This window comes from Apis cerana, linkage group LG13, assembly GCF_029169275.1.
Source record: "Apis cerana isolate GH-2021 linkage group LG13, AcerK_1.0, whole genome shotgun sequence".
In the NCBI taxonomy this organism is placed as follows: domain Eukaryota; kingdom Metazoa; phylum Arthropoda; class Insecta; order Hymenoptera; family Apidae; genus Apis; species Apis cerana.
The window spans coordinates 7,788,451-7,814,779 of NC_083864.1; the positions used below are offsets into that span (position 1 = coordinate 7,788,451).

Sequence of the window (26,329 nt, forward strand, 5' to 3'; positions counted from 1 at the left end):
CATCGCCCGACTATGATCAACAAGACAATCAAAAAGATTAAAAGATTCATTCTGGAAACATAACTACTGAATCTATGTAAATTATTCCTACCAGATATCATATCTTTTCAGATCCAAGAATAATTTTTTCCAAATATTATCTAACCTCTCTCCACCACTCTACTATACAAAAACTATCTCTCCATCCAAAATTTAAATAAAAAACTTTTGAACCAATCTAAACCATTCTCATTATAATCAAACAACACACCAATCTATTTCAAACTCAAGAATGATGCTCTCTCTATACACCAAACCACCTTTCACTCCATATCTAAAAAAAGATCCTCATTTACAAAACCTTAAAACCTATCGACAAGAAAAAAACAAAAGAAAAGAAAAAATAAAACCAAAATAAATAAAAATGATCTTACTAGGTGAATCATTGAGATCCTCCTCCTCCTTCTTAGGATTGTGCATGCTGCTCGGCGTGACACTCGCCTTCACCCCAGCTCCACTGGGTCCATGCGTGGTCGTGATCGTTATTTCCCCGTTGCTGGCCGCCAGTCTGTTCAGGGCCGAGGCTGCGGATACCACGGACTCGTTCAAAGGCGACGATTGCTCGGGCCTCTCTCTGTGATGTTTCTCCGTCGGCTACGAGGTAACAGTAGTAACGGATTAGTAAGCTCGATCGCGGTATCGACGATGCCCTGCCTCTCCTCTCCCCCAATTATACACTTAATAATGAGACCCTCCTCCTTTCAACTCCCCCTCCTCTCTCTCCCCATCCAAGATCGAAACACTTTAAACTCTAATTAGTGGAAGAAAAGTGCCGCCTGGCGAATACTTTCTTAACGAGATCGCTTGCTATCTCGGCGAATTATTCCGCTTGTTCGGCCGATCCTGCGACGGTCAAGTCCTTTCCTTTTCCCTTCGATTTTCCTCGATGCACATCTCGATACTCGCAACAAATATCGAGCGCTCGTTTCGCACGGTTACAAGTTAGATCATCGTATCGTGATCGTCGTATATCGGGGTCCGGTGTTAGTCAATTATATCGAAATCGAAAAAGACGCAATTCCCCTCCTCTCCGTTGGATAATAATTGAAGGAAAGGAGGGGAAATCGTCGGGGGGAAAAATCGATCGCGTAACAGTTTGTCGAAGGGAATGAGAATGGGGGGAAGGGGGCGAAACCTACTTCTGTGGAACGTATTGTCGAGGTAATTTTAAAATAATCCAGGGAAATGTGATTTAATTTAAAAAAAAAAAAAAAAAGAAAAAAGAAATTGTTTAAATTTAACATGACAACAGGTATCGATTGCCGATCGACGATTATCGAGCGTAATCCCCCGTTTCGTGTTTAAACACAGAGCGGGATTTTTTTCTCGAGGATGGAGTAATATCTGTCGGACACGTTTCGTTGAATTCTTAACAAAGGCTGATCGAAAACGAGGTTTCGCGGGATGGAAACGATTCGCTAAAAATATGTATAGGCGATTGATTAAATTATCGACAACGGTCTATTAATAGGATGTTCGTTGACGGTATTCAAAGCGATAATCCAATTATCGATGGGAATAATCGCATCGTTTTGTTTATTTCGTAAGATGGAGGGTGGCGGTGGGGGGATGATTGTTGAGAGGTGGAGAGGTTTAAATTATTTCGCGGTCAAGGATCTACTTACCGTGTAATGATTCATGTGAGAGGTGTGTCGATGACCGTGCTGCTGGGGCGAGGTGGTCAGAAGCGGTTGTTGAGAGGCCTGTGCAGCTTGGACCGCTTGTGCCGCTTGAGCCTGAGCCGCCTGCGCGGCCTGGAGCAGTTGCTGAGGCTGCATCGCGCTCAGAAGTTGCTGGCTGGCCGAGCTGTTGCTCAGAAGGTGCGGTAAGGCGGCCGGATTTAACCCTAATCCGGATGCTAAACTCGGACTTGTTGGGACTGTCACGTGGGAAGAGAAAAGCGTGAGTTACTACTCCTCGTGTCGCGCGAGAATTTAGACTTGTGCTATTCCGGACATTCAATTTCATTTCGATATATTTTTAATCGAATTTATCGAATCTTCGAAAAAAGAGAATTCGAAAATTTCTAAATGAGAAATTTTCCAAATTAATCCGAATCTTTATAAAAAAAAGGAAATAAAAAAAAATTACTATCTATTAGAATTAGAATTAGAATTAGAATTTTTCAAGGAAAATTGCTGTATTATCGAATACCTCCCTGAGCAAAGTAAATTTATTTATACCTGTAAATTCACCGTTGCTGGTCGGCGTGTTCAGCATGTTCTGCGGTTGAGCGATCGACTGAAGGTTCGCCAAGGTCGTAGACACCACTTGCCCGTTGCTGAGCGCCAAGTTCACCATTTGATTATTCGTGACGTGGCTGACAGGGATGGTGAGAATAGTTTGGGTGGCTATTCCTGTCCAGACGAGAAAAACGAGAAAAACGAAAGAAACGTTAATCCCTGGATGAGCAAGCATCACGAGACAACGACACCAAGGGTATAAAGACCGAGCGAACAACGGAGTTTGATAATTCTATCTTTAGCCTATCCCCGCGTATGAACGTGTCTCGAATCAATAGATACTTCATTTCCATTATGAACGTAGTCCACGCGTCGTTGATCCAGGAAGGGTAGTAAAGTTATCAGAGTCTCATAGAGGGATTATTAGGCAACCCATAGGGCAGGTAACCTCGCAGGCCAGCGTAGTTGGCAAACTATTATCGTCATCTTAATAGTGGGTACAGGTACTGGCACTGGACTAGGCTGCGAGAAGGACGCCTAATCATACTTAGAATAGTTTCGGGATTACCTCCAGCTCCGCTAATCTGATTACCCTGTACACGCGCTTAATATGATTACTGATCATGAGTACGTACCCGTGTTGGTACCTATAGCTAAGCTAAGCAAATCCCGTATTCCGAACAGCCATAAAAGTTTCGCGTTCTGAGGTAAGGTCAACTGACAATCCGATTAACGTTTAGTTCCGTCGTGATATTCGACGATAATATTCCGCCTGGTGTATGTTCTTTTTCTTTTTTTTTCTTTCTCTTTCTCTCTTTCTTCTTCTTCTTTTTTTTTATTTCCTTCCGTGTTGTCGTCGCGACGCACATCCTGCTCTGTCTCCTTTTTTCTTCTTCTTCTTTTTTTTCTTTTTTTTTTTTCTTTTCTCTTTTTTCCTTTCAACTCTTTCCTCCTTTTTCCACGCCCGGTGAAAATGGACTTTCACGTGTCCGCGAAATCTCATTTCTGTTCCCGTTTAAACTATTACGTTTCCTCCGGCCGACTATGCGAGTCAGATTAAGGCTGACGTACACCGCCGCTTCGAAACGTGTGTAGATAGACAGTTGATTATTTTTCATTGGGATATAAATTTTAATACGATCGCGGGATTAGAATTAAGTTTGAATAGTCGTGTTAGTTAGCAATTGCAATGCATCGAATATTAATTGAACCGTGTATTTAATTGTTTTAACGAACAATTTCAATGTACAGCTTGCGCTTATCGATTCATCATTAATTTTTTTTTAGATAAATCCGTGATTCATCTCGACATCGCAGGTCGATCAAAGTGTCAAAAATTTTCAAAAGTTTTAAAAAAGGAAGGGGGAAAATTGAAGTCGGATCAGATTCGGGGAAAAAATTGATCGAAGAATAATCGAATCATTTCGTTCCATCAAATCCATCCGTGTTCAATGCAACGTACGTGGTCGAGGTTAACCGGTCGAATTTCGATTTATAATCTAGCTAAGATTTAGTCATCTGACCTGTGTCTTTTTCAAGATTCTTCAATTTCCGGACGAAAATAGAAGGGGCGCAACTGACAATCCATCGCGAGGGCTTATTCCTGAACGAGCATTCCAAAGTATCCAACGTTATTTGCGTTGCCAATGATCCGTATCCTCATGACCTACTCCTATCTTAAGTATCAAACATTCATTCTCACTATTGCTTTCAATCGTGTTCCGATTGTAAAATTATTCATCCATCGTAGATTCAATTGGGATCCCAACCATCTGATATACATATATATTATATATATAATATACATACACACACACACACACACATATATATATATATATATACATATATAGGCGAATTGGCGCAAAAGTTCAATACGTCGAATAAGTGTTTAAGCAGGTTAATACATATTTAATCGTACTCTATTTCCCGCATCGCTAAATCTCTGTCCTTAGCCGAAAAAAATGCCTCTCGAATAAGCTCGTCGGTGAATATTCGATATGTTAAGTTAAATTTTTTATTATCGCGTCGTGTAGCATAAGGATGAAAAATTCCTCTGTTCGTGTACGTAGACAAATAGACAGGAATCGAAATAAATATGATATTAATCGGAAATAATAATTATAGGAGAATTTCTTTCCATATTCAGGCAACGTTTCTCCCTCCAATAAATAAAATAATCATTTTAATTCATATTTGATTCGGATTTTTGAAAAGTTTTGCCATTTATAAAGTTTCGCAATTAATTAAACAATCCTACCGAATCGTAGGGGAGATTTTTTTTTTCTCACTTTCGCATAGACATAATACAAAGTCAACATTCCGACGTTGTTAATTACTCACAAACGAGTCTTCACGTTGAAAATAATATTTCGCGTCGAATCTTCCGACGAATCTTCGAAATAATACCGTGATAATAATACCGCTTCCCCTTTTTTCGACGACGCCCACCACGAGGAATCCAACAACGGCTGCTCGTTCTTTGCTCGTTCTCTTCTCTCGTCTTATCGGTGCCCAATCGAGCGTGTTACCATCAGTTACCATCGATTGTGCCGAAAAGCAGTGCAAACATTATTTGCCACCACGTAACTCGTCATCCTACCACGACCGGTCCATATCCACCAACTTCAATCCACTTAGTCGGTCTCGCAAAGTTCTCCTTACCCCTCTTCTCGCCCACCATGCCTCACTTCCTTCTCCTTCTCTCTCTTCTCTCTCCCTCTCTCTCGCGCCCCTAACCATCTGTCTTCCTTTGTCCCTTCTGCAAGCCCTCCTTCTCTCTCTCCCTCTCAATTGCCAGAATAGAAACCCAACTTGGTAGAAACGAAGTTAGCGCGAACCGCAATCGATATAATAGCGGCCGAATCCGCGGAGCTGTGATGTCCAGCCAGCAAGAGCAAGAGAAAGAGAGAGAGAGAGGAGGGGGGAGAGGGAGAGTAGGGTTAGGAGAGTAGGAGAAGCGAGGACCCGAGGAGGAGGCGAGGGGTGTGGGTTATTCGTGGGTCTGGAAAGGGGTAGTGAGACGTTAATTATACATTGAAATTAGTTGCAGAGTTTGCCCTCTGCTCGCCAGGCTAGTCTAGGACCACTAAGTATGGACGACGGGGCGAGCCTTAGTCCGAGCCTTGGTCAGAGATAGTCGATATCATATTATATATTATATGTACGTATGTATGTATAATATATATACATCGGCACATCTTGATTGCACAACATTATGCGCCGGCACATCGTGCAGATTTCACGATGAGACCACTCGGACTGATTTATGCCCCGAAATTCGAAGGTACTTAGTGCGAGGGTTATTGTTGGAGATTTCTTGTTGGTTTACTGATAGCAACGGGATATACTCTGCTCTACTCTCTCTCTCTCTTCTCTGGGTCCTTTATCTCTGTTTTCCCGTCTCTCTCGTCGTTCCCTCTGCGCCTCTCGATCTTTCCCTCCCTCTTGGCCGCCGTTTAATTAAATTTCCCAGGTGAGGCCGCGATTAGCCGCCTCGAATGTTTTCGGGAGCTCGACAGCTTGGACCGGTTTGCCGGCGTCCAACTCACTTTGCGAGTTTGGAAAAAAAAGAGAAAAGAAAAAAGAAAAAAAAGAGGGAACGATACACCGTGACGTGTAAAGTGAATCGCAATAATCTTCTGATGGTGCGGGGAAATATATATCTTGTACGAAGAAAACTTTTTGGGAAATTGGAACTTTCGAATTAATTTGTGAAGGAGAAATTTCGTCTGCTTTTGAATTAATTTGGTATACATAAATTGTTCAACGATAATATTTCAACCTTCAAAAATATTCGGAAAGATACGATAAAAATTTTGAAAACTTTCTTTTACTTAATCGTCAATAAGAAAAAATAAATGTGAAATTTCTACTACAGAAGCATATTTCCTTTACAAATTTTATAAGAAAGATCATATATATATACAAATTCAAAATACAGTCGTTTGAATATTGGAAATGAACACATTCGGAAACAAAATAACGTTTCATTAAAAATCATTCCCAGGTATTCGATGTATTTACCATAGAATCTATTTCCTCTTGGAATCTAATTATTTGAAACTACGCATCCAACGTAGTGAATAGGATCCGCGAGAGGGTTCGACGTACAATCGATTTACGTGACACGTCGGACGTGGACGGCCTTAACTTCGATCGCGGACAAGCCTCTAATGGGTGTCGTTCAATGCTCGTTTCGAGTGTGTTGAAAGGGTGCTAACACATAAGAAACAGAAGGCTTACCTTGCGACGTAGGGATAAGGAGCTGAGCCCCTTGAATGCCTTGAACCAATTGACCGGACGTTAGGATGAATTGAGGCATCGCGACCGGTTGCGGCTGAGATAATAGCTGAGGTAATGTCGCCATTGGCGTCGAGCTCGGTGGCAGGAGGTGAGGGGCAGCTGTCGTGTTCGAGGCTGTTGGTACCGTGCCACCTGAACATGAAAATTCATTCGCTGAAAAGAGAATCTGCCGATTTAATTAGCTGTCCACCACCTGGTTTTTTGTTTTTGTTCTTCTTCTCAACGCTAGAACCGCCAAATTTGTCAGAGTTTAAGTAGGTTGCGTAGGAACGTTCGTGAAAATCGTATAATTTTCATAAATATATAAGCCAAAACGAAGATCTGTCTCATCTACTTGAATATTATATTACGAATATACTATATTTCAAGCGTTTTATATATTTTTCCGTGTTATTTTATGTGCTTTAGCAGCGTGTATTTTTACGCTGCTAAATTTTTCTTAAACGGATTAAACAGATTAATCGTGATCTTTTATACGTATGAATACTTTCTAAATTTTTACACCGATATTTAAATAGTGCGATTCTGTATTGAAATTTTTTTCAATTTACCAATAAGAAAATCTTTTTTCGAACGATCCACTGTATATGTGGATACATATAAATTGGTAGTTCTAGCGTGAAAAATATTAATTATTTAATTATTATTCGATCAAAATTATTAGAAACCAAAAAAAAAAAAAAAAATGAAGAGAAGAAGATATCTTGATTCGAATACAAAGAAAGCAACTTGACGAATCAGCGTGAAGGGTTTGAAGATTACAAGCGTGTTGCATTATTTTCAGCGGCGTTAAAGTTTAATTGAATCGATGAAGGGATGGAATTTGAATATAATTCAAGCGAATGAAAAGGAGTGTCAAGTTTTGCGTGTTGCCGGTTCGTCAAGCCATGATGCGATGACTATTTGTATCCCTACCCGAGGAGCTGACAGTGAGATTCAGGGGTGTGTTGATGAGCTGATTGTTAGTCAATCCCGCTGTCATTCCCTGGAGACCTGCGGCCAACGATGCGACTTGCGGTAGATTTTGTAGACTCGCCAAATTCTGAAGATTCTGTAGGGTCACCATTCCTGCCACTGATAACGAAACAAACATTTAATTACAATTATATTTTATATCTTTTTAATTAAACGCATCCTCAAATTCCTCATATTAATTCTTGTCATGTTATCTCTAATTCGAGAAGAATGAGAAATACGAAATATAAAAGTGTAAAAGTTATTTAAATATCTAAAATTTTACTTTTAAATTTTAAAAGAATACGCGATAACAATTAATTTATATCGATATGAACCGAGAAGAAGAAACTCTCGATGTGATATAATGTATAAAATGTATATCTTCGTTTCGACCGATGATTAATTACAAATAAATAATTATAAATAAATAAAAAAATCGCAATCTAAATTATTAATCTACATAATAGAGGAAATCTAAACTCACTCGTCCCATTGAGATGTGCTTGCGCCACCGCTGCCCGTTTCGCTTGATGTAGATTTTCAGGTGACGGGCTATTCTTCCGCGAGTTTTTCATTTCATCCATCATCATCTGATGCTCATGGAGCGAGCCAGTGGCCGCCACCGGTTCAGGACTGCCAACGCTACTTCTATCGCTATCCTGCAACAAAATGTCCAAATGGTAAGTTACAACAATTCGCACATCATCGCAACTTAGGTTGAATACTGCGATTAAACTCCCAAACATTCCCCATCATGCAACGAAACACGTTGAACAAGATGAAAAAGGAAAGAAAAAAATAAAAAAGAAAAAAAATGGGAAAGATCGAACGCGAAATCATACGTCCCTGTAATGTTTTTTTTCTGTTTTTTCATCCTTTTTTTTTTGTCGAATTTATCGAAAGCCAGAAAAAAGCAGCCGCCGGGAAAAAATATTAATTACGATTGAAGAGGCACCGGTGAAAACACGGCCGAAAAGTCCGAGCGGCGAGCAATGCGCTCTGTCAGCGGCGAAAATGGCGATACTTTATTTCGTTTATTACGCCGCGTTTGAAACCCCTTCGCATTTGTACCGTATTGATAACAATTATAAAATATTCGACCGCCGACGCTGGAAACAAAGTGCTTTCGACTATATACGTCGCCGCAAATTTTCTACCCTTTCCTTTCCATTTTTTTTGTCGCCGATTTTCGACATTAATGGCGACAAAGTTAAAGGAAGGGATATCGGCGACGATCGAGTTTTTCGAACGTCTTCGCGCGTTTCCTTCGATCTAATCCTGAAAACTTCTTCTTTCCCTCTTCGTCTATTTTCGAATCGATTTTGTTTGAAAACCGATTATTATTTCCGTCGAAATGTAATCGAAATTGGAATTGGAATCATCCTTAGATGATCAGAATCAGAATTTTTCCAAACGTTTGTTATTATTAAGTTTATATCACGTTTCAATTTGGAAAATTGATTACACGATCGAATCATTATTAAATACACGGATAATTACGTATGCATAGCACTATAATATAATTCGAGACTAATTCGATGATCACGTTTGAATGGAGTCGAAAGTGAATGGTGGAATTCGATTGAACGAGTTTCAGGTGTGCTCGACGATTATAATTCCCAGTAATGCGTAATAAGGGGGATGAAGGTAAACGAGTGGCACAATTATCGTGCCGTTTCCCCGTTTAAAACCTGGAGGAACGTTCGAACAACGTTGCTCGAAGGGAGTTCGCCCGATACCACGACTGATTATTTCACGAAGGTCAGGCAAAGCCACTGCAAACTTCCAACTTTCCTACCTGTTTAAGGACAGCGTGGATCGCCGGACCCCAACCTACCCCAAGGGGATTCGATAAACGTCCCAACTTTTCGATGACGCTCTTCGTCCAACCCGGGAATACGACCAACTTTTTAAATTATCGATCCCATCACCCATTGTGCGCCGATATAATTAATTCGCGTTGCGTAAGCAAGTTGACACACTGAGAGTTACTTTGAGAGAAGAACAGGAATGATGCTATATTTAATTTATTTTTCATTAACATTTTTTCAAAATGTTACGCGTTATTTTTATTCTCCTATATCGATGTGTACGATTTCGTAACGAACTTGCATCACAAGTTTGTATCAATTCATTTGCAATATTTGCGAAATATTATGAAATATCGTATCAGGAATAAAATAAATTAAGCTTGCCGTTTTAATTTCTTTTCCACATTCTTAATTTAAATTATACCCGAGAAAATCGATCCAGTCTCTCGTTTCTAGCAAGAATTTTACTTGTCTTTAAACACAAGTATAACAGTATCATTTTTTAATAAAAGGAAATTTTTATTAGAACGTGAACGAACATTTTATTCGACGACCATATGTCACTTTATTACATACACTTGTTATTTTCAATCGCGTAAATATTTCCCGATCGAGCTTTTAATAAATTCGACGTACGCGAAACAAAAGAATCTACAGATCTCACCGAATTATTAAATTCCCAAAACCGTTAATCCGATATCCTAATCGATTCCGCGCACGCGATCCTCGCCACGGTGACGTGGCTTCCTATCCAATAAAAATATATAGAGAGAGACAGAGAGAGAGAGAGAAAGAGAGAGAGAGAGAGAAATCGAAACTACACAAGTCGTCCACCCTTTTTATCATCCCCGTACCTGCGCGCCCCGATTTTTTTCTCTCCTTGCTGGCCGAAATCAATCGAACGGGCACGCAAAGGTTTTATCACGGGCTCGCAATCATTCTCGCCAAAATGCTCAATTATACGCGCGTGGTTCGTTAACGTACCACGCTTTTTATTGCGGCGGCACGTTTAACGCTGAAAATTGATTAATAATCATTCACGGTCCAACTGGCCGACGTTAAAATGCTTCGCTACGAAATAATGGTGGTAGACACACACGCCGTTCGATAGGGTACAAGGAGGGGTGGTGCAAAATGAAAAAAAAAGAGAGAAGAGAAGAGAAAGGAGACGAGAAGAGAGAGAGAGAAAGGAAATACCATATACGCGAGCGACGAATCATCGAATCGAATAGAGAAATCATCGAGACGAAGTTCACCAAGATCTCAATCGCACAGCAAACAGACATACATACATGCATACATACATATACGTACACAGGTGGAAAAACACGGCAAAACGCGTCGCCGATTTCTCGAATCGAACGCGCGAGAGTTCATAATATTTCCCATGATCCGAGTTATCCGAGCCGATTCTTTGTGAGTGGCGCGATTCTTTCGCGAAATGAAGCTCGTTAACGAAATTCTATCCGCGATAATACGATTTTCGCGCGTGGCGCGATACAGAGTGGCGATGCCCGAAACGAAACGAGCGCCACCCGCCCCACTCCTCCTCTCCTCCTCCCTCCTCTTTCTCGCGGTTCGAAAAATTGCATTGTTCGTTTTCCCGTGTATCGGGTGGGTATTATATAAACATAAATAATTCGTATCGCGCAATTTTTCTATTGTGGGAATGGCGATATCCCAAATTAACAGGCCGACACCGGGAGACGGTTCGGTTTGTATAGAGAGCGCGGGGTGCAGTGAGTGAAGATGGAGGGGGTTGGTTGTAGGTTCAATCAGAGCGGCGTGCGCGATATATTGGCAATCAAGCCGGTGAATATTTTTTATACCGGTGGTGTACGATTACAAAGGTGCACAAAGGATGGGTACGGATTGTCAATTTTCTTAAAATACCACCGGCGAATGTACAATCTCGCGAGGCCGCGTTTGAATGCGCGAGGGAGGGGGAAGGGGGGGGTGAGGTGGGGTGGGGTGAAGATTGGAATTTGTGGCAATTATTCGCTACCGGATTTTTGCGTTACCAACGTGCCATTCACTGAGTTTCTATGGTAACTTATTATCGATACAGAGACGTATTAGTCGGTACACTATCGATGATATCGGTCGAGCGGTGTCTTCCCCTCTTCATTCGACCCTTTGACGAGTTTTCTGGGATAGAACTCGTTTTCCTCCCGTTAATACGATACAGATGGAAATTAGGCATAGGTTTCGATCATCGATTCCTGCCGTTTTTCGAATTCCTTCATCTTTCGGGATATCCCAAAATAATTTTCGTTCCTCGCGATTTTTTTTTCAGGGAAGGGAGGAGTTCAAGTTATTTCATCGAGGATCAAGAAACATCTAAGAAGAAGGTTTGAAGATTAACGAAAAAATTCAACATCCCCAATCATCTTTATCGAAAAAGGGAGAAATTTATCGCCTCGCGATCTGCTCTCCCTTTCACGGAGAAAAACGGAAACCGTGGGTGGCTATCTCGAGGAGAAAGAAAAAGATAAAGAAAATAGAGAAACGCAAGCGTGTATTAATCATTCGTCCCGGTATCCCCTTCGTGCCGCGCGATATATAATTCATGCATATTTACGGGATGCCGGAGGAATAATTAACGAACGGCAGCGCATTAAGGCGCGTCCTGTGTGTATATACGTACGTGCACGTACAGTCGGCTTCTTAGAAAGACAATTTAAATTATAATAAATCGATGGAGCACGCACGAGCCTCGACGGTTTAACCACCTCGGCTCACTCTTTCGCTCTCCCTCCGCCACCACACACCGTTTTCTTCTCTCTTTCTCGCACCACGCGTCGATGGCTGTACAAAGTAATGTTACCCACGCGGCGCGCTGCCTCTTTGCATAATGGCATGGAAATATGCCGGAACGTGTATCGCCATAGTTGGATACAGATTAAGCGTGTTAGAGCTTCGACACCCGGCTAATTCGCGAAAAAGGATTCTCCCCACGGGTTGACACGACCCATGAATAAATTCGACCGAAACACCCCCACCCTCGCCTGGCTGGTCAAGTCGAGCAACTTGGCCGGAGACCAGACTACCAGACGATTCCCACCCAGAGTGACAGAATTATTCTACCGGCACCACTTTCGCGAAGGGTCTTTTTAGACCTCGTAAACTCGCCGGCTCGTTTGTCTTCGGTGGACAGTTCTTTGGGTGGTTGGACAGCTTTTAGGGATCGTTACGGGGGAAGATATTTAACGATTTGATAATTTCTTTGCTCCGCCCGGTTTTACGCTGACCTTCGAATAAATTCACGAGGAAAATGGAAATACTCTTTCGAGTTAGAGATCGGAAAGGCCTATTGTTCCCATTGTGGAATAAATTTGGAAAAATCGTCGCGTTCGAAATTCTCGGAAAGAATGTTCTAATGAAAATTTACACGCGTTCCCTATACATATATTCTCCATAAACGTCGTTTCGAGAAAATATATTTTCACAAACATTTTCACGGCAAGATCGAGGGGATGAGGATCGCGTTGGAATCTCATTCGTACAAGTGACAAGAGGTGGTAAAAGAAAAAGAAGAGAAAAAATATATATATATATATATGTACGTATATATAACGATCTCGAATCCCAGAACGGTGGAAGTTATCAAACGATTCGAATGCCCTCGCTGCCATTTTTCTATATAAAAGGGGCGAATATCCCCTTTTCCGGGGCGCTGTAATTTCGAATTTTCGTCAAAGTCGTACAATGGAGAGCGGGCGCTCGCGGCCGCGCCGCCATTGGTATCGGGGCATTTCATTGCATAAAAAATAGATAAAGCCCGGTCGATAGGTAACGAACGAAAATAGAAGGCGCAGGAGCCACGTCGGTAGTTCAATTTTTTTTTTCCCACGCAAATTCGTAAACGGCTATACCGACGGTATGGCCACCCCCATATTAAATGGACGAGGCGAGGGGGATTAGTTGAATGCACCAGGCCCGGCCATTTTGCTTGTAAAAGTGCGCCCCGATATATATATATAGTAAGCCGTAGAAACGTATGTTTACGTTGGAGTTTCGGCATTTCGCATAAATTAATCAGCCGTGCCGACCCCTTTTGCGCAAATATCGCGTCGCGTTTCCCTATCAGCACGAAACTGTCGATTTCCTTCCGGAGAACGGACCTTTTTATACGATTCTTCGAACGTTTGTACATTGCGAGAATGGACATATTTTCTTGCCAATTTTGCTTTTTAAAAATTTCATTCGATTCGATTCGAACGGATATTTATTTTTTATTTTTTTTATTTTTTTTTTTTCTTTTGGAATGATGGCGGTGAATATTGATCGTGACGTAGAAATAAATAATTAAATATTATTGGATATGTTCTCTTCTTTTTTTTTTCCCCCTCCCCTCTTCTCCGCGATGATACGATTTTATTTTTATCATTTTATATTTCTCCGTTTTTTTCTTCCTTTCTTTTCTTTCTTTTTTTTTTTTTTAAACGGAATTATTTGAGTAATAATCGTGACGGTTATAGGGGATGCGGTTGGAGATTATGCACAAGTAGTTGAAGTAAGAAGAAAATTCATGTAAACATAGGTGGCCGGTCACTTTGCATTTTAATGTAATTTATACAGCGAAAGGAAAAACTTTAGTATGCATGAAATGAATTTTAACCAATGTACCCACGACACCGCGGTTTGTTCAACCCTTAACTGATAAGTTGGATTGTCCAGGCCATGTTAAACGTGTCTTCTAATTATCCGAGCATCGTTCCTTCGGATTTATCCCCATTTCGATAACGGCGAGCCGAATGTTATTTTTCAAACACACCAATTACCCTTTATGGCATCGTAACTTAAGTTAATACGATGTTCATGTAAATATACCGGTATCATATTTTTCTTCGCCAAGATCAAATGACTTTTACTCCGTTAATTATGTAACAAATATTTCAACCAGCCGGCCCTGTAATTAATGTAAACGAGCTCTTGACCTGCGCTGGAACATGGCAAACAAATCATTTGGAAAAAGAGAAAAGGAAAAAGGAGAAAAGAAAACAAAGAGAGAGAGAAAAAAAAGAAATATTCTTGAACCAAGCCGACTTCTCGCTCGCATAATTCACAACTACCTCTCATTGAGCTTCGTTACTGTTCCTAATTGTTGTTCGTTCATTCATTTCCCGTATTTTGGCAGTCGTTTCTCAATTCCGTTAACAAGTTCGCTCTCCTCGCTCTAATTACCCCCACGCGAGTAAACCCGCACGATTCGAGTATCCTAAATATATAAATACCAAGCGAGGAAAGGGACAAAAAAGTTTGCCGCATTCCGAAAATGGATTTAACCAGGAAGCCGCAATTGCATCAACTTCACTTATCATTACAAACCTGGTCATTTTCGTTCACGAGATACGTGGTGGTTGTGTACGTACCATTATCAGATTTCGTTAAAAAGAGAAATGGAAAATTAAAATTCGAAGGGGATTTCGAAGATAACACGAAAGAGTGTTTAATTTTTAAGTGGTGAGGACTGTAAAGGGGATGGGGCGGAATATTAATCGTCCCCCGCTCTCGTAAAAATTTATCGGAGGAAACTTGCCAATTATTTTACGATCAATCGATCAGTTTGAAAACTAAAATTTGACTCGAAAGGATGTCGATTATTTACACGAGATCGTGACCATCTTCCGTCGATACCTCGAAAAATTGCACGACAAATTTAGAGCATTTCGTTGAAAAATTCGTGAAAATTATTTAAAATAAAAAATTTCTCTTTACGAAATTTTATTTCGAGGAAATTTAGGAAATTCCGAAAGAATGGCAAAGAAAATTTGCCGATTAGATTCGAAATTATGGAACGGCGACGGGAGATTTACCTCTTGCAAAAATTATCACCAAACTTTCGTCACTCAGGAGAGAGTATTATTATTTAAAAGTGTGTCGGCAGCAAGCAGACAAATCGCAATTACAAATTTCCACGTCGGATAACGAACGGCCCCCGATGCTTGCAAGGAACGTTCCAAGTTAGAAGGCCTCGCCGGTAAAATAAACTTGAAATTTTCGAGTTATTGCGACTCCGATAAATCGAAGAGGGAGGGGTAACATTCTTGTCGGCGTGGCCGGGGGTGCGCGGCGAGACATAAATTCCCAGGACGGCCCGACAAAAAAGCCCCATTCCCCGATACAAAGAAACTAATCCGCGACCTTTCACACCTTCGAAACGGCTGGAAAGCAGCCCGATTTACACGAGAGCCACCCTTTCCTCTCTCTCTCTCTCTCTCTCTCTCCCCCCTTGATCCCTGTCCGCGCGCCGGCGTCCGGAGCAATCGGAACAGCGACCATCAGCGACAATGCCCGACCGAACGAAATAATAACGCTTTAAATTTCGCGGCAAGGATCGTTCGTTGGTCGGTTCGAGCAGTAAAAAATCGTTAGCCAGCCCTCACGGGCCATCTCGCTAATGCGAAAAACCGTGCTGTAGCGTTCTCTGTTCGACGGACAGCGAGAAAAAGAGGGAGAGAGGGAGATGGAGAGAGAGAGAGGGGGGGGAGAAGCACGAGACGGAGAGAGACGGCGATAGAGAGACCACCACCCTGGGATCGGATCAGAGGAGGGTGGACGAGGGTGGTGTATATCCGTGTCTGTGTCTATGCGTATACCGGAACGAACACACGCGGCATGGTTGGGCGCAAAAAAAGGAAAAAAAAAACAAAACAAAAAAAACGCGAGAGCAGAAAAAGGGCGTTGCGAGAGCGGGCGTGGAGGGGAAAAATGGGGCGGGGGGTGGTGGCGCAGGATTGGGATACACGGTCGTTGGAAATGCAACAATAAACATTACTTATCGGCACGGGAGCCTTTAACAATGCGGATACGACGAGAGAAGCGGCTCGCGGCCGCGCAAAAGCGCAAGTTTTTTGCAATAAAGTCATTTCGAGGCGTTTGAGTTATGGGTAATTCGTGTGGAACTCGCGCGCGAGCGGGCGAGGACCCAACGGCGTAGCGCGCGCACACCAAGCCGAGCACGAGAGGGCGAGAGGGACATAGGTGGGAAGGGGGATGGAGAAGAATGGTAGGTGGTGGAGTGGTGTGTATCGAAGGGTGGAGAGGAGAAGGACAGAGGGAGAGGAGATCGGGTCCCGGCTCCATTGATTAGTATTAATGACTTAGCTGCACTCATTTCGCCCGAATAAAAGTAATTGGATTTGGCTTCGACCCCGCGGACCGCGCCAGCGGTGGCTGGCGTCGGTGGCGTCGGCGGCGGCGGCGGCGGCGGTGGTGGCGTCGGCGCAACGAAAACGGCGGCCGGCGTGTAAAAATACATTAATATCTGTTTGCGCTTAATAAACGATAGCCGCGCTGACTTCAGACTAATGGCCGTATTCCGGAATCGGTAATACGCGTTTTTATGTTTCTTTCTCTCTATACAAACTGTACGCCGTGCCCCCACCTCGCTTTTCCCGCCTATTCCTCTCGCCAATCTTTCGTTACGATCGATTCTTTTGTCCCTTTCTATCTCGTTTCCTTCTTTCTTTTTTTCTCCCCCTCCGCCCCAGCCCGTGGTTCCGTTTCTTGTTGTTTCGATGATTTTTCTCTTTTCCCCTCCTCCTCCCCTTATTTTTCCTTTCCTTTTATTCCTTCTTTTTTTCTGGTAACGTTGCGTTTTAAAAGGCTTTCGAGCTAGCCTGCTCGTTACAATCGGGGATTAGAGCTTTCCGCCGGATATGGTACACACGAGTCTCGAGTTTACCCGACTTCGGGTTACTGAAGGGATTCTTGTTGTTTAACGTTCGGCCGGAGGGTATGGGTAATTGGGAATGGGCCGTTTCTAATGTGTAGTTACATGTTTGAAGATGATACGTTCTTTTTAATCAATTAGTGTTCCGATCTTTGCTGCCTGTAGCGACATTTTTCTAATTTTTCACCGATTTCTCCATATAAATTAGATACAAATAGAGAAGATGATTCGCTTGAACGACTTAAAATTATTTTAACTGTGAATGAAAAGAACTGTAAATAAAATTAAATATTTCGATATCTGTCTAACGGAAAAAACTCTCTTTTTCGTTTGAAAGAGAAATTGAGACGTAAAATATAAGATTAGATAATACAAACATAACGTCCCTTATGTACGAGAATCCAAAGAAAAAGTACGAACGAACAAATTAAAAACAAACATGTTTCGTAAAGCGGGATCTCACCCTATCTTTCCGTTATCGTTCCAATTCGAAAAGTTCTCCACCAAAGGGACAAACCAATCCGCAAACCGATCGAAGCGAATAAACCCTGAGCGCCTCATTAGAAACCTTACCGCAAAATGAGAAGGAGGAGGGGGAGGGAGAGGGGAAAAAAAAGGACACGAAAGAAAACCCTATTAACAAAGTCCGTATCACGAGGTAACAGACCCACCAAGACACTTTTAACTCACCGGCGTACCCCGTCACGAGTACTCCATTGATCGGGATTAAGGATTATCCGTGGCCATCCAGGGCGAAGCGGTGTGCGAGGAAACGATGAATTTCCTCGACGACCTAACCAGGGCTATCCTAACGGGGACGTGCTCCACGGGGGTTGCAATTATCACGTGGTCATTGCGAATCGTTGTTATCGGGGTGTAGGGGTGAGAAGGACGGACAAAGGGTAGGCCACGTGCGAGAAGGACGAGGACGAGGAAGGGTGGTTAGACGGAGAGCCACGAGAGAGAGGGGAAAGAGGAAGAGAGCGAGAGAGAGAGAAAGGGTGGCCAGGAGAAAGACGGACGAACGAGAGAGAGAGAGAGAGAGTCGACCTACCCCTCGGCACAAGGCTGCTTTGTCTGTAAGTGTAATTAGTCCAGGGTGGGGTTTCTCGGAAGAGGGACAGAGATCGACAGAGGCAGGCAAGGGTGAGAGGGAGAAGGGTAGACGGAGGAAAAGGGTGGCTCATCCTGGTTTCTCCCTCGCCCCGCCACCGTGCCCCACCACCGCCTTATTTATATGCAAATGAGCTTCATTTCGCGATATTAATGTTCCAGCCGAGTCGGCTTGGCCTGGCGCGAAAGGGTGCGCAGGATACGCGGAAAAGGGTTCGTCCTGGCCCGTATATGTTTACGACCGTTCCGTTTGCCATCGCGACAACCGATTCCCTCCGTTAGAAATTACGCTCGGATGGAAGAGATCGAAGGGTGCGACTGACGCGAACGAGCAATGAAAGAAATTCCTCCCCCTCCCCTTCCATCAATTTGCTTTTTCCTTTTTCTCGAACGGAACGTCCAACGGAATGGAAAAACGATTTAGAGATTTTTATCGATGAGGAAGAATAAAGAGGAATTGAAAGAGGATACAGATTGTAGAGCAATTTATTCCGAGATAGGGGTATATTATTAACACGAGACGTCTCGAAAACTGGATACCACGGGGCCACCGAGAATCCGTAATTTTCACTCGAGAAATTTCCCCTAATCTGGACCGCTATCTGGCCAGAACTGGCCCCTTATCAGAAACGTCCGATCCGGTTATGGTAATCGTGTAACTCCGAGAAAACGAACAGTTAACCCAAAATTCCACCCGCCACTTATCCTCGATCCACGAAACGGGGAAAAAAGGGGAGAATAATAAGGAAGAGGAGGAGACGATATGCGTGGAATGCGATGAAACGGGAAGGGTGGGTTTTCTTCCCTTTCGTATTCGCCGACGTATCGGGATAATGACCGATTTATCGCAACGAAGAGGAGAGCATGGCAGCGGGTAGACAGACCCCCATCAAGGCCTCCACCGGGTTAAATTAACAACAGACAAGCCACTTGAAACATTACCGAGGCTTCCTAGGCGAAGCAAGTCGAGGGTGGGTTAGCTCCTGCAACCTTACTCAACATAAATTAGGGCCGATAGAAAGGGTAGATTGCAGAATGTTGAGTGTATAACGACCGACGCTCCTGTCGGTGGCCTGTGTCTCGAGCATCCGCGGCTCGCGTCTTACTCTTGCGGCACACGCGAGGCCCGAAAAATCCCCTCTCCATGCCACACGCCACTGCATTCTAATGCGCCCCGTCCGGTATTCAAGCACGCTTAGGTGCTGGTGTAACCGCGCAACCCTTGTCGCGTTCGCAACGTGTCAATCTACGGTGTACGTACACCTTCGATCCGAAAATTTAACGTTAAAATTCCACGTAGAAATTGTGCTTCCTACGAGCTTTCGGTTACTCTTCGACCGCTCTTGTTGGGATACGAAGTTTTTGGAAATTTATTTTTTTTCAATTCCGTTCGATTCTCGGTTTATATCATTTTTCGTAGGAAAGCGAAAAAGAACTCGTGCGAATAGCGCAAAATATTTTACACTATCAAACATGCAAAGGGTTTCCAAATCATTCAGAAGATAAAGAAAATCGTGCCATCGAAGTCCCTTTTTGTTTCGTCCCGATATCTCAATCGGTTACGGAGATATAACGACTCGAAATTTTCATAGTACTTAAGACGGCGCCAAGATTATGAGTATGCGAACTAGCGACCAACATTTTTTTCCTGGAACTAGTACTCAATGATATTCGTGTCTCGTGATACTAGTCCGGCACTCGAATAGGCCACTGGAAGAAAATGCGAGTAAGCAACAAGGACAGAGATAATGAACGATTAAAAGATTACCCTTTTCTTTCCACGACGATATCTCGAGAATCGAAACTCGTATCGAGATAAACCAAAATGGATTTTAAAGGGCAAGGTTTCGTGCTTCCAACGATCTTTCATTCCTCGGTTGAAAGTTACTACCTTTAGAGTTATACCGGTTCAAATTTTTCCTAATTTCCTAATAAGATTTAACCGACTCTTAATCAAGTTTATTTAACCGTTCGAGCGAATTCAAAATTTTAAATTACACGATAAATATCTTCGCGATCTATACATCGATATTAGCGAATTTTTAAATTTCACCTTTCGTTCCTTCGCCACCAATTACCCTCTTACTTTAATTACAATTCGTAAAATCCAACTGAAGAATACCGTTCCCCGGAGCGCGATATGGAAATCACGAGGCGAACTTTATGTCAACCTTGTGCGCGAGTAACACGATTCTATTAAAATAATTATAAAACCGGCGTCATTAACGCGGGAATTTATGAATATTTTAAACGAGAGGAAAGACGATAAGGCGATCGTTCCTTCGTTCTTCTCCCTTCTTCCATTTCTTCTTTTCTTTCCTTTTCCTTTTTTTTTTTTCTCCAGTTCCATCCTAGTCCACCTTAAATTTTAATTTCCAGTTATCGCGGGGAAAAATCGTCACGATGAGTGGCGGAGTTACGGAGGTGGTGGTTCCTACCTGTACAACATAACGTAACCGTCTCGTACCCATCCCGAGGGAAGGGGGGAACACACACGTGGAAAGAAAGAACGAGAGAAAGACAGAATGGGGGAGGAGGAGTGGGGGAAGAGGGCATCGTTACCCGGTAACGACTCCTCCGTTAGGTAACGTTCCCCCGAATCCCTTCGAAAAGCTTAATTACGGCGAGTCAGCGAAATAATTCGAAATAGGAGTAAACGTTTGTGCCCGGGGTGGTATTTGCATTTAATGGATATTAAAATGAATGACCATCGCTCATTACGAATGCCGCGGGGCGTCCGTGGTAAAATCGTTGGGTAATGAAGTCGCGGGGCTCGGAATCTTACTTGTAAATGGATCCTTCATTATATCCAGATATCGTTTCCTCGGGAAATGCGTTCTAACGACTATTCGGACACGGCCTCGCCTCGTTCGAGAAATTGTAAGAATCCTCAGGGTGTGCGATAATGCGCCACGACCGCCTTTCGTCCTTCCCTCTCTCTCTCTCTCTCTCTTACTCGGATTCGTGTAATTACGCCCTTGCATAACTTCCACGGCGAAAACGATGTTCGCTCGTCTGATTGGGCAGAATCGAAACGAAGTTTCGGACTTGCACTCGCTATCCGGGGGAAACTTTTAAATAACGCCCGTTTTCCCGGTTTGTACGCGGCCTGGATGCGATTATTTTGAATAATCGAGAGAGGAAAGTCTGTCACCAGATGGGAACATCTACCAGGGATTATTCGATTATGTAAAGGTTTAGCCTCCAACTCGGAAAAAATTGCAAACTGCGGTCGCCACGTGTGAGATATTTCATTAGTCCGTTCCGTTTATTTAATTTCTAGTTAGTTTCTTGAAACTTGGTAGATGAATATATATATCCTTTTTCTAAATTTCCTTGAGAATTTAATACAACCGTGCCTGTATTAATAATTACATATATTAATATGTATATATTAACTTCTTAAACGTTTCTTAAAACTTCCTTAAACTTATTCGTGTTATCGATAAATCGAGAAAACGACGTATTTCTGAAACAGGCATCAGAGATAAACTAACACACGAGTCTAACTACCCGATACACGCGAGCGGCCTGTAATCAGCTCATCGGCAACGGTTGCGAATATTCTTCGCAACAGACATCTTAATGCTCGCTAGTCGTAAACAGCGCGGACGTGACGTAAATCTATTCGCAGCCGTGCTTGTTCGGCTCACGGTCTTTGCCGGCTAAGAGGGGGCGGTTGGGTTGAAGGCGAGCGAACGGTGGATGGAAGGAGGAACGACGCGTAGGAGTAAACGGACAGGGCGCGAGGAGGATGGAAAAGCGCCGAGAAGGCTGAGAAGGTGGCGATGGTGGTGGTGGCGATGGTGGTGGTGGTGGTGGTAGCCTACGTGGAGGAAGGGGCGGTTGGGCGAGAGAATCGGAGGTGGGTCGACCGATGTATGAATATACATGACCTTACCACCAACCCTTACACCGCAACGGGGCTCTGCTTACATTATTGTATATCTAATTCCGCGGATGGTTCTCAAAATTCGGTGTTGGCCAACCGTCGCGACCACCCACGTATCCGCGGCCGCGTGGCCCGTTGAGAATCACTGCTGGCTCACGACATTATGCAGGCAGTCTACATATTATACATTCGGACTGGGATTCAATTAAGTTTGGTTAGACCACCCTCTGCCCCCACCACGCTCGTCCTTCCGCACCCCATCGTCCACCCAAACCACCCCTTTCAACTTCGCCTTTCCCTCTTCTGCGTTTCCTTTCTCCTCTTCCTTTCACCCTCCTCCTCCTCCTCTTCCTTCTTCCACCCTCCCCCTCCTCGTCCACGCGACACGTAAAGGTGTTCTAAATCGTGTCTCGTTTGAATTATTGTGGTTTGACGCTCGATAGGTTCCCCTCCCTTCTTCCCTATCCCGGTTTCTCCAAGAGGGACGATTCGTTGAATTTTTGAAACTCGCGGGATGCTTCCAACGAAATTAAAAAAAGGCGTATCGATCTTTGTGGGATCGTGCGATTGTCAGTGTCTCGGTTTCGAGAGTGGAAACGAGTGGGATCGAAGGAAGGAACAGGCAAGATTTATGAAAATAAATAAATAATACGATCGGTTATCATAATCATAAGTGGAATAGTGGGTTTAAGTCTATCTTTCCACGATACGCGAGTTCAAATACGGGTTGATTGTAGGAACTGAACGACACTTAACAATGGTTGAAATAATAATCGTCGAACAGCTGGTGGAAGGTTCGATGTCACGGCCGCCATGGAGCCCCATAACACGGACAAGCGTGTTTGACAAACGGCGAGCGTAACGAGCCACGAGCAATGAGGTTAATTGAAATACGTCAAGTACGAGCGCTGGAGGATATTTGGACGAGGCTGCGATTAACAATCCTGCATCGCGTTGGAAGAAATTTCGACGCGTCGCTAACGAACGACTCCCCGCCAAAAGTGCGCGTTTAAAAACTTAACTCAACCCTTTTCCAACGAGTCAAACACCGGACGACACGCGAATCTACTCATTGACGAATATTACCTTTAATTAGATATTTTCAATACTTCCATATTTCAGAGAAACGTATCCTCAAAGATCGCGCAAATTCGTGCTCGATTCTCGACACGGGGATCCCTTATTTTCCTTTTTCCTTTCCCCCTTTTTCCCCCCTTTTTTCTTTATAATTATCTCGCGTATATCCCGAGACAGCTACGTTTACTTTATCGATATTTGCCCCGGGATGATCGAAAAAAAATCCTTCGCGCGGAGGCAACCCTTCCCGTCGTTTACTCGCGCAGCTACAGCTGGATAGGTAATTAGCGAGGGGCCACGTGGTGCACCCCCGATATAAACGCGCGTCACACGGCCGTATCGGTTGATGCGTGAGTGCGTGCGTTTCGACAGGGAGGGAGGGAGCCGATGGAACGCGGGAACAGAAGAGAGAGAGAAAGGGGGAGGACAGGTAGAGGTCCAAGGGTCGCGATGATACGGGCGACGAAAAGATATAAGAGGGATGACGTGGCAAGAGGGAGTGTGGCAGAACGAAGAAGGCAAAAATGGAGTGGCGAACGGCGGAGGAGCAAAGTGGAGAAGGGAAGATGCGATCGAGACTGCGAGGAGGGACAGAGCGCAGACTGCACGCTGGGGAGCGGGGAGCGGGGGAGGGGGAGGGGGGGACGGAGAGCGTTGCAATAATGACAGAAAATTGCGCGCTTCCAGGTTCCGCGGCACAGCACCGACACTTAATTCAATTCAATTGCGATACAGTTCAATAATTCGATTAATTAAAAAATATCGCAGGGTCGCTCAGTCGCTTTCCGTCGTATGTGCCCCCTCCTTCCCCCTTTCCCCCTCCCCCTCCCCCGTAGATTGATCCTCTCGTAGTTCGACCCCTCAGGGCCCATCGTCTCGTCGTCGCGAGATACGCACCACCCGCGACCCGTCACACCTTTGTCTCTTCCTGTTTCCATTGCACCTCGAACCACCTTATGATACACAAACACGAACACACACACACACACACACATACACACACACTTCATCTACCACACTCCGTGTACAGAGATCGTTGAGAACCTCTGACTAAAAGGCGCCCACGTCTATCATCTCCGTCTCCTCTCTCTTCCTTCCCCTGTATGTATATCGAGAAGGGTTAATATCTGATAACTGAAACGTGCGTGAACTCGATGCCCTCCTCCCCCTCCCCGTTCCCTCATCATCTGCGATTACTTGATTATCAGTATCGAGTGAACGATGTTCCTGAAAACTAACAGCGGCCGCATCCGGGAAAACACTCTCTCGCAAACGTTCCGACACCACGCCACTCGGCACGGCTTGTATCGCCGACCTTTGAATCCCAGCCTCATCCCCTTTCGGTTTTCACCCTACGATTCCCATCCTACGTCTCGCTACCTTTTCGCCTCTCCACGTACGCGAGCGTTCGCGTCGTCCCGCGTCGTCCTCTGTGCGTCCCACACCCTCGTCACGGGGGTTAAGGGAGGGGGAGGGAGGATGCAGAGGTGCACTTGACTTTTAAAAACCCTATTAACCGACGGTAATAGAGAAATCGTGCTTTCACAGACTGTTTCGCAGCCAAGGGAAGCAACGGAGGGAGGAGATCCCTGTTCCCGGCCGCTCTTCCGTTACGACCAAGGGTTCTTGCTTCTCTCTGTTTGAACGTTTTTCGTTTTCTTTCCATCGTTTCGCAACCCCTTTCGTAACCCGTGCCGGTTCGAGAACTCGCTTTCCTTCCTTCCCTCCATTGATTCCCTCCCCCCTTTTAAACGCGACATTTTGCGCAGCTTTTTATTTTATCTTAAAAAACAGCTTTTGTACGTCAAGCTTCTCTCGACGGGATGTTTCTTTCGTACGCGTAATTTGCGTACGAATAGGTTTCTTTTTTTTCTTCTTCTTCTTCTTTTTCCCATTTATTATTAGAAACAATACAATTTTAGATTTATCGGGTCGCATCGTATTTTCTTATATTTTTCTCCCTCTCTTCTCAAGCAGCGCATATTTATTTTATCTGTTAAGAATTCATCAAGAACAAAGGAAGAGAATTTCGCAAGAAGCGAATGACTGTTTCTTTGAAACGGGGATCTTCCCGTGACAAATCAAAAGGAGCTTTCGCTTTTGCGCCCCGGGTGAAAAATGGCTCGCGGTGGGTAGCCGCGCTCTCGAGAAGCATTTCGGGATATTATAATCCCGCGGCGGTGTCATAATCATAATAACAACGCGTTAATTAAACCCGCTGATTTATGCGCCTTTCATATTGTAATTGCCCGCCGAACTCCGGTCGGTCCGTGTAAAAGCAAGCAGAAGTCCAACAAGATCTCGGACGATCCCTTAGTGCGCGAAGCCTGAGATAATACGGATGAATTAATAAATTAAGAGGCAATTAATATCGACCATTTTGCATCCTTCGTTCCCCGATATAATCAAATTGTCCCGCTTTTCAACGTAACGATGAAAATACCGTATTAAATAGCACAATAGCTAATTTCAATCGCTTCTCGTAATCTCGATCTCGACCCGAGCACACCTAACCTTAAAAGTAAATTCGAAACAAGAATCTGATAATCTAATAATTTCACTCAGATATTCCGATAAATATGGAGACATTATTAAAACATCGAAGACTATTTAAATCTCAAAACCAAAATGGAAACAAGTGAATCCAATTTTCGTTTCTTTTATATCATTTTATGAGATTATCGAAGAAAAATTATTAAAGAATTCTCATTTCCAAGGACTCGTCCTTCTTCGCTTCCCTTCATCCAGTCTACAATCGTTCCTCGACGAAAATCGTTCGTCGATGGAATCGCAGTCAGCCAAGGAGGAGGAGAGAGGAGGATTCTTCTCGCGAGCCGCGGATACAATTCATTATGACTTAACGGTAGCAAGAAAGCGTATATAGTCGGCGTGGGCGACGGCAAATCGCTTATTTACACCGTGAACGGTGTAATACGCTCGCCGGAGGCCATATTTAGTTTACCAGCCCGCGGGTATAATGTCTTTTTAGGTACGTTAATTAACAGTATTCATTTTGCACAAAGGTTTCTAATTACGTACTATACGGAGCCATAGACTTAGCACCGCCTCCGCCACGGAAATGTTATGTCCCAGTTCTTGCACCAGCCTTCTCTTCCTCCGGCTGGAGGTGTGACGGCCGACCGAGAGTGAGACACCAAGAAGAAGAAAAAGAAGAAGAAGAAAGAGAGGGAGAGAGAAAGAAAGAGCGAGAGAGAAAAAGGGAGACGAGGAGGGTTGGCGATGGCAATGGTGAAAGAAAGGGAAATGGTCGAAA

At 43.7% G+C, this 26,329-nt stretch overlaps 1 protein-coding gene across 9 annotated transcripts in view; it reads right to left on the reverse strand.

The window, feature by feature from the left end:
• The window catches only part of LOC107997150 (POU domain, class 6, transcription factor 2), a 172,447-nt gene that overhangs the window by 18,117 nt on the left and 128,001 nt on the right, over positions 1–26,329 (reverse strand). For 6 of the 9 annotated variants that reach the window (XM_062084179.1, XM_062084177.1, XM_062084180.1 and 3 more), the window contains 6 exons: positions 7,969–8,143; positions 7,443–7,601; positions 6,468–6,680; positions 2,223–2,396; positions 1,665–1,918; positions 414–633 (listed from right to left, as the gene is read on the reverse strand). In XM_062084179.1, coding sequence (XP_061940163.1) covers positions 414–633; positions 1,665–1,918; positions 2,223–2,396; positions 6,468–6,680; positions 7,443–7,601; positions 7,969–8,143 — 1,195 coding nt within the window. The remainder of the gene's footprint in view (positions 1–413; positions 634–1,664; positions 1,919–2,222; positions 2,397–6,467; positions 6,681–7,442; positions 7,602–7,968; positions 8,144–26,329) is intronic. The other 3 variants (XM_062084176.1, XM_062084181.1, XM_062084175.1) reach the window with 1 other exon arrangement.